General features: G+C 31.7%; 1 protein-coding gene across 5 annotated transcripts; it reads left to right on the forward strand.

The window, feature by feature from the left end:
- The first annotated feature begins 1,194 nt into the window (after window positions 1-1,194).
- On the forward strand, window positions 1,195-8,987 carry LOC134261171 (uncharacterized). Of its 5 annotated transcripts, none has more exons than XM_062743623.1 (13): window positions 1,195-1,281; window positions 1,567-1,965; window positions 3,242-3,390; window positions 3,978-4,233; window positions 4,494-4,630; window positions 4,887-5,124; window positions 5,404-5,541; window positions 5,671-5,692; window positions 5,814-5,863; window positions 6,036-6,063; window positions 6,403-6,470; window positions 7,108-7,189; window positions 7,543-8,987. In XM_062743623.1, the coding sequence occupies exons 1-13, from the start codon at window positions 1,236-1,238 to the stop codon at window positions 7,604-7,606; spliced, it is 1,677 nt and encodes a 558-aa protein (XP_062599607.1). In that variant the 5' UTR covers window positions 1,195-1,235; the 3' UTR covers window positions 7,607-8,987. The 5 variants fall into 5 exon arrangements, with proteins under 5 accessions (XP_062599607.1, XP_062599614.1, XP_062599621.1 ...); XM_062743630.1 differs by having other exon boundaries at window positions 4,497-4,630; XM_062743637.1 differs by having other exon boundaries at window positions 7,082-7,189; window positions 7,543-7,600.
- The last annotated feature ends 214 nt before the right edge of the window (window positions 8,988-9,201 follow it).

Below are 9,201 nucleotides of genomic sequence, written 5' to 3' on the forward strand. Positions count from 1 at the left end.
TTTCATTGTATAGTTAATATTGCAATGTAAACAATGTTGATTGATCCTGAGTTAATATCCTCAAACACTACAAACCTGACCATGTGAACGATGTTAAGAACCTCACAGAATGCAATGTCGACGAGGTTGACTTGATATCGTCCAACAATATTGCAATATCAACAATGTAAACAAAAGAATAGGATATACAATGTTGAAAAGATATCTACTTAGTCTGTTAGTCATAGCGATGCCGATAGTATAAACGATGTGACCATGAAAACGGGAGGCATTGTTAACACGATGTCTTCACGATATCGTCGTCTAAAATTGCGATGTCGACAATGTTAACGATGTAAACAGAAAGAAAATCAGAAGGCAATGCTGACCAGCTGTTCTAATAACGCAAACAGAGATGACGAAATTGATAAAGTGCTCAAAATAAGTGCAGAATTAACAAATTGACATGATTTGATGTCATCCAACGTTAAGATCTTTTAAAAGTTACAGTAACAAAGCTACATTAACTCATACGAGGAGCAATGTGTAAATGTTTGTTATGCTTTAAGTGGTATATTAACAGCGATAATGACAATACCAATTATACATCGAGCACTAGACATAAATATGTACATTCTAAAAGTCTGAAAAGAATGAGTTTTACAATATTTTACATGCTATTTGATGATATTTTTTTGGAAAGTATTGCAGATATTTTATATATATAGATGTTACCCACATGTCCACATTAGGGCATGTAGATCAAACATAGCTTTTTTTCTTTCTTTTATTTATTTATGTATTTTTTTCTAAAAAAAAAATTAATTAATTAATCAAAACAATACACGAGACTTTAAGAATTAAAGAAAAAAAAGAAAACCTTAACGACACACTGGAGCTTATTTTATTTAAATACCCTTTTTGTTTTCAAATATTTTTTTAAGTAAGTTTTATTTATTGATGTGGAAAGACAACATATTATATGTATATTGTTGTGAATACACTATGACTTATTCTGCATTTTAAGTTTGTTTACTGAATGTATTTAAATCTCTGTTGAATTGCTGATTCACGTATATACTTTGCATAGTTATTGCAGAAAGATATTAACCTACCGAAGCATATCTTCCCTGTTACGGGTTGTTACCTGTACCGCTCCAATTTAAATCTCAGGTCAACAAACGTCGCAAAAAGTCTTTTCTATAAAACGTTTTGCCGATTGACATCTCATAGAATTTTATTTCCAGGTGGTAGCTATGTATACTTTGATTTTGTTTATCATCATCTTTCCAGTTTGTCAAGGTAACCCATTCATTTTACAGTTTATAAAAGTTAATACTTTTTTATACTAAAGATTGAATATTTATTGATCATATGCTGTAGATGTTTTGAATGTGCCGTGCACGATATTGGTCATATATTTATTTTTCAGCAAATTAGCGTGCTTTTAATTTAGCGCAATTTTGATTTGCTAGATGTAAACGTATAATATACATGATATTTAACGATGTAATTAATTTAGCATATACCGCTTTTAGCCAGAATTGCTAAAAATAGAATACACCGCCAAATGTTGTATGTTTACAGTATTGGGTACAGGGCGATGGGGCATGTCTGCCTACCCGCCGACTACCATGCGAGGAAATAGTGTTAGCATATATTGTTATTACAACATGAATACAGACAGGATAATTCCTGAAATGTTTATGGAAATCCGGAAAACTAAAAACAGTGACTGGAAGGTAATTGCAAAGACTAACACTACAGGATCCTATCTCCTTGTGCAGGATCCGGATCGACAAAATTATTCAATATCATCATTCTACGGTTGTTATCGTGGATTTAGGTGTGGTATCAGGATATTTGTATCCTTTGGATTGAGCAGTTGTACGGTAGATCCGGACCTCTACTCGATCTTCAGATGTAAAGTTTCCAACGGAAGTCAGACTTTTAAAAGCAGCGAGAAAAGTTTTGTGTCAACAAAAGGTGAGTTTGCAAGCACTAAATAATTTTTGAAATATAATGTGCAGAGTATAAGAAATGAAACACATAAAAATAACACACATTATTAAAGATCAAAAGTCGATTAAACAATACGAAATAGGAGCAGAGTAAACATGAACCTCCAAATCATCAGAGGTGGGATCAGGTGTCAAGGAGGAATGAGCATCCCCTGCTGACCCGTTACACCTGCCGTGTGCTTTTTGTCATGATTGGGAATTAACGGAAATATCTGTCATCAATTCAGTCAATACATGTATTTGTATCCTTACAACAGTGTTTTGTATTTGCTTTACATTTTATTGAGCCTGCAATATTGTTTTTCAACGTATTTCATCCATTAAAACATTAAACCGGAACTGGCTCATTTAGATAATTGACTTTGGAAAAATTCATCAAAAGTATACTGTATACAGGGTTATTTTCGCCCCGTGTTATTTTCGCCCTTTTACACTTATGAATAAATTTTGCCCATTTTATTTTCTCCCAAACACAGTTATGTTTAAGAATTAATACTGTGTTCTTTGAATTCGCCCCATTTTAAATTCGACCACTTGTAAAGAGGGCGAAAGGGGCGAAAATAAAACGAAGGCAAAAATTTCCCTGTATACAGTAAATTCAAATGAAGTTAATTTTTCAAGAATAGCAACAATTTTTTGAAAAGTCTCCATTTCGAAAGTTGGTCGATACAATGATCGATAATGTCAGCAAATATAATCTATCATGAAGTAAAATTCTCCTGCAGAAAGTTTTTCACAACTTGCTAGGCCATTTTTGACACACTGATTTATCTCCGGATTTTTCCAGGTTTTTTGCGATGTTGACAAGGAGAATGGGTGAACGAATGGATGATCTTTTTCAGAAATTTAGGCCATATATTCTTAACCTTATTTCTAGAATCCCATGTTGTGTGAACTAAAATCTGGTCACGCTACAATTTTTTAAAAGCAAGAATCGGGTCACAATGAGAAGTGATAAATTTTTATTATGGCATTAAACTTTGCTTCTGGACAGCCATATCATTTTATTAGAATGATATTGAAATTCTCATGCCGTGCAACTTAGGGTTTGTTAAACTCCATAGTCTTTGAGATAAGGTAAGGCTCGGTAACACGGTTAAAAGAAACTTCTTTCAAAAGCATGGTATGTATTACTTAATTAAATGGAGGTTAATTGTACGATCTATGGTCAACTTTGATTTTTGTTCTTTACGTTTTTGTTACTATAATTACAAGTACAAATGTGTACTATCATATTATAGGTCAGATTCCTTCAGAAATGCAAACTCCAAACATTATTAAAAGCAGTGGTGAAATACAAACGGGTGGTAAAGATCCTTTCAGACCCGGAGATGTGGTCCACCTGCAGTGTGAAGGAGAAGTTGAGAGTGTTAATGGCATACCTAGCGAGGTAGGTGAAATGTGTATATTCTGTAATGAAAAAGAAATGTCTTGATGCTAAACACTAAACGCTGGTCTCTAATGCGACCGTTCCGGTACCTCAGTTGGTAGAGCGCTCGCCACGTGATCGGGAGGTCGTGAGTTTGTATCTCGGCCGCGACTGACCCAGTCGATAAAAATGGGTAGCAACTGTTCCTTCGTCATGATCTCAGCATTTTGAAGTGAAAGTTGCGGGTCCTTCGGATAATACCTTTAAAAAACCGAGGCCCCGTGTCAGCGGTATGCGTTGGCACGATAAAGATCCCTCACTGCTCAATGGTCCTAAGTCAGTGCCAGGTAAAAGTCAAAATTTGAAGCCCTTAAAATTCACCGGCATACAGTGACGTCTCCAAATAAGTGAAAAATTATCGAGAGGGACGTTTAACATTATACAATCAATAAATCAATCCTTACATTATTACAATTCAGATAACATGTATTAAAATCAAAACGAATCAATAGTTCAACAAGCTATTGTTTAATTGAAGGACTGATAGAAATGAAATAATTTTTTCTTGTAATTCATAATAATTTGAAAATTTGCTTTTATTTTCCAAGTATATAAGGTGGTGCAAGAAAAAATTAGGAACATTTGATGAAATACCTTTACAAAATCCCCCAAACTCCGGTTTGGTATGGAGCAGCAAGGATGGTTGCACAAATGTGCAGAAATCGGAAATATTTTACCATATCATGGAAAGTGATGCACATCTGGAAATTATGTGCGAATCCGGATACAACATACGTAGGAAAAAATGTGGAAATGGAAGTGCAAACTCGACAATTATATTAAATACAAACATCAAAACAGACGGTAATTATTATAATTTATAGTACAATTTCGAAAGCAAGCTATTGACAAAAATTTAATAAAGTAATGATACAATGATATTAAAAGTTTCATTTGAAACTCAAAATGAATTTCACACAAAAAAAGAATGATCTTTTGAGCTTATTTGCTTTGCAGTTAGTTTTTTCATAATTAATTGTGCAAAACTATGAAAGGTAATTTAATTGTGAAAAAAATTTGATTCGTTTCTTTTTGATTTTGTAATCTTCATTGATTTGAAACAGAAGGCCGATGGAAGGTATCTCCTATTCTGATGTTCGACGGAAATGGAGTTATAGATGAACAAAATGTCCTAACACATGGACTTGGTAGAACATTTTATCTCACATGTAGCGCATCCTCATTTACATCTGATGCACTGGTAAATTAAATAAAAAATAAATTATACATAATTAATTATAATCTAATTAGGGAACAGATTATATTTTCATCGTGTTTTCTTGGGAACTTACATGTACACTACTTAATTTGGTTCTTTTTTCCTAGCATTTTTATGATGAAGAACAATAAATGAATGAAATAGATTTATTGTCATTATGTATTTTCTTTACAAAAAAAATCGCTGGCTTTTGATTTTATTAAAGCTTTTACATTCTTTTACTTATTGTTTTATGAAGGCAATCAACTGGTGTGTTAGAAAGACAGACACTGCAAAGTGGATCAAAGTTGCTACACAGGAAGAGGGAATGACGTCATCAGCAAGCAAAAGTGGAGAATATATAGTGTTTAGTAGAATTACTTATCACGTAACGAAGTACGACAAGGTTCTGCACTTTCTCTGTGAAATTCCTCTGTCATCCTCAAGCCCATGTGGTTCAGGATCAAGTTTTACAAGCCTCTCATTAGTAATAAATGGTAATGCATGCATTATTTTGAGACTTGATCAAATAAAAATATTTTAATTAATAGTTATTTCTTCTTACACGTGCCTTAATACAGAGTTGTACTTTATTGAAAAAGGAGTTATTAAATATAAGTAAAAAAAAGAGTACCTGTTTACTAATATACCTGTCGTTTGGTTTAGATTCATTACAAAGTTTGTGGTATACGATGTTGTAATCCTTTTTCTTATTGTTGTGCATTTGTGCATTTTTGCTCTTTATGTGATATATAAACAAAATTTTACTTTTAAAGCTCAACAAACTGCAACATCCGACCTCAACACATATTTTGTCTCTACAGCAGCTTTATCCGTTTTGCTGTGCTTAGTTCTAGTTACAGTAGTGGTGCTGGTCATTATTACGTTCAGAAGAGGAGGACTGACGATATGTGGTTCGTCATCTTTTCTCTTCAACACCTTTAATGGCTTTCATAAGTCTTTGCAAATAATGTCATCAAACTTAAGTATGGTAAATTAAATATATATCAAATAATCTGGAATTTTTTTTACACTTTTTATAGGATTTGTTTTCAATATTCAGAGGTGTGTATAACATTAATTTTGTGATTTTTTTTTTATACAAATTAAATACATGAAATTTATTAATTATTGTGAATACAGAATATACAATAAGACTTTTTCAAAAATTGTAAATCAATTTCAGAAGCAAATATGAATATGAAGTGACAGAAGATAAACATAAAAGTACATCCGGTAATAATTTTCTATAGATTTTGATTTCAGAAGATATTGAGAAAGCTTCATAATTTTAACAATATGTATTATTTTGAAAAATGAACAATTTAGAAAATAATTTTGATAACTAGCATAGTTTTTTACATGGTCTTCGTGTGCATGCAGTTTTAATCGTTATTTTGTTTTGCAGGATCCTCACAAGTAATGACCTCAAAAAGGTTAATTTTTTATGTCATTTACAAAAGAGTTGTGTAGATAAATGCAAATATAATTGTGCAGTTATATGTTTGTTTGTTTTTTTTTTTTTTTAAAAACAAACAAAACAATTTGCTGATTTATTGATGAGGAATTTCTTAATCAAATTTCTTGAACATAATTATACCTTGCAATTCAATTATTTATATATGTCAGGTTTTTTGGTTTAAATTTCACTTTAAATTGATCTTGTACTCAAAGTTGATGAATATTTTAAAAATAAAAAAAAACATTTTTCAATTGATTATAGTTTTATTATGTACAGTACAAGTACATGTAACTTGAAACATTATTTTCCGCAGTGTATCTCAGCCAAGATATGTACGACATGGCAAAGAACCATTCAGAAAGAGTGACAAGCATGGAAAAGGTTTTCTTCTCTTTAATTACAAATCTTTCATTCTTTTTTCTAATTTTCATTTGATTGGTCAAAGGACGAGGTATGGTAACAAAATTCCTTATTTGGCGTAAGAACACGGGAAAAAAATTGAATATTTTAATTCAGTTTGTTTAAAAACCAGCAATAATTTCTATTCAAAAGGTGAGAGGAGGCCAAAAGAGGTTGCCAATTTCTGACTTTTTTCATTTTTTTGTTTTCAATTCTGATGAAATTTTGCAAAGTTTTAGATAACTTTCACTTTGTAAACAATAGATCTTAATATTACCTTTTAAATGCACAAGAAGTATTTGATTTTAATGTGTGAGATAATGTTTTAATGTGTGAGATAGATAAGCTTGAACCCTGTGTATTTTGGCGGGAAATGCATAAACATTTACGAAAATGTGCATTAAAAATGAAAAATAAACATATTTCTATATCTTGTGGTGCCATTCTGCAAGAGAGATGGTAATAGATTTGTAATGATTTTAGCCTATTTTATCTTTATCTTTTTATGTATTTTTAAACCTAAATAACATAGATATTTTTTAATTGATATACCCGTTTCCACAAAATGAACGATACCAATCTTACATTTTTAGGATATGACATATCATTTAATTTGCAGATGGTAGTTTTGAAAATGAAGGTTTTAACAGCGAAATTTTGAAGGAAGAAGATACATTAAAATACGAAAGTGAATCAAAAATGTAAGCTACAATACTTGTATAATATTAAAATTATTACTTTATAACATTCTAAAGCATATTTTCTGTGTGGTAGAAAACAGTCTGTGTGCTAGACAAAAAATCATATTACTATATATATTCATCTATTTATATCTCTAGGTATCAATGAAAAACAAAACATTGAAAAAGATAATAATTAAATTCTATCATAGTAATGAAGAACATGTATAATGATTCTGTTCTCAGTTCTGTTTTTAGTAGAATAAAGCAGGTAAATAAATAAATGTATTAATTGCTTTTTTGAGATTGACAAATAAATTTCATTCAAAAATCGTTGCCTGACGGAAATCGTTGTTTATTTCTTTTTTCTACAGATGTGACTTCGATGAGTTGCGTATTGAAGAAAAACAACAAGAATATGAAGAGATGAAGTTTTGAAAATATTCAATAATGATAAAAAGTATCGAAGAAGCATTTTGCATGCAGAATGGGAATGCAATCTAAAATTTTCGGAATAATAGACCACTGAACTGCACTCCCCATGAATAAACACATAAACTAGGCTGTTTCACTACTTTGAGAACACGTTCCTAAATACAACGCATATTGTCCCCTGCTTGTAAAGTGGGGGATATTAATTTGGATCTGTCCGCCCGTCTGTCCGTCTTTCTGTCTGTAACGCTTTCGTTTCCACACGATATCTCGAGAACCCTTTAAGCTTTTGCAATGAAATTTTGCATAGCAACTCCCTATGGACTAAGGTAGAACCCACTTGATTTTGAGGTCAAAAGGTCTAAGGTCAAGGTCATAAATTCGCAAATTCTGTCTATTATAACACTTTCGTTTCCTCGCGATATCTCGAGAACCCTTTGAGCTTTTGCAATGAAATTTTACCTAAAAACTCCCTGTGACTTAAGGAAATCTCCTAATGATTTTGAGCTCAAAAGGTCAAAGTTCAAGGTGGTAAATTTATATATTCTGTCTGTGTGTAACACTATCCTTTCCAGGCGATATTTTAAGAAGATTTTGAGCTTTTGCAATGTAATTTTATACCAAAACTCCCTAGGGCCTCTCTCAACCCTCTCAAAGTGTTCCGCCTCGTTTGTTTTATTAGTATTTATTGTACATGTATTACATGTCGCTATTTTTAGCACAAGGGCATGAGAAGAGTTATTATGTATTAAACAGGTTCTCAGAGGACTTTATACTCTTATTACATCTATAACAACTGTTTAAGAAAGGTCAAATTAGACACCATGCATTGTGTAAAATTTTGACAATATCGAACGTGAATATATATATGTATTTGCTTATAATTTTCGCCTGTTCAAATCGGTTCCGTGGTGTACTAGTATGTCTCTCGCTTCACATGTGAGAGGTACCGGGTTCAAATCCCGGACAATCCATTTTCTTTTTTTTCCGAAAACTTTTTTACTAAATGATAGTATTCATCATATGAAATGATAAATTTATGAGTTCTGGCTTGTACATACTCATAAAATCGTCATTACAGTGTGATAAAAATTCCAAATAAAAAGAATCTTCTATACAGATAATAAAGAATAAGCATTCAAAGAAGATGGGTGAATAAGGCGGGCAGAATGCCTATAGTGCGACAGATAAGAAGTGAAAATTTTAATCTTAATTGAATCCAAATTTTACTTGATATTTCATCTAATATTGAAGTATACTTTATGTAAAATCTCTACAATTTACAAAAAGCACACAAAGACTGAAAATATTTGCCTATGAAAATGCTTACACACACTAAAAAGAACAAAAACGATCATTTTCTCATACTTAAACAACATTTTTCAATATGGGTTGTTCTTCTCTCCATTTTTTTTGAAAGATGATCCAAAAAGTGTGCAATAAAATACACATTTTTTGGTTTAAACATGGAGCGAAGACCCACTATAAAAGTACACTTTTATAACACAACATTCGCAGCTTTACAAGAAATACTTCAAGTCCATTAAGTCTAGTGTCATATCACAAACATAATTTAAATGCCTAGAATCACCATGAGCGGT

This window comes from Saccostrea cucullata, unplaced genomic scaffold (assembly GCF_032062105.1).
Source record: "Saccostrea cucullata isolate Sc308-1 unplaced genomic scaffold, CSIRO_AGI_Scuc_v1 ctg356, whole genome shotgun sequence".
NCBI classification, from domain to species: Eukaryota; Metazoa; Mollusca; class Bivalvia; order Ostreida; family Ostreidae; genus Saccostrea; species Saccostrea cuccullata.

Excerpts from the sequence above, each read along its gene's own strand:
- LOC134261171 (XM_062743623.1), top strand. The coding sequence starts at position 1,236 with ATGTATACTTTGATTTTGTTTATCATCATCTTTCCAGTTTGTCAAG. Across the intron at positions 1,282-1,566 it reads CATCTTTCCAGTTTGTCAAG|TATTGGGTACAGGGCGATGG; the intron begins GTAACCCATTCA and ends GTATGTTTACAG. Across the intron at positions 5,125-5,403 it reads CCTCTCATTAGTAATAAATG|CTCAACAAACTGCAACATCC; the intron begins GTAATGCATGCA and ends TTACTTTTAAAG.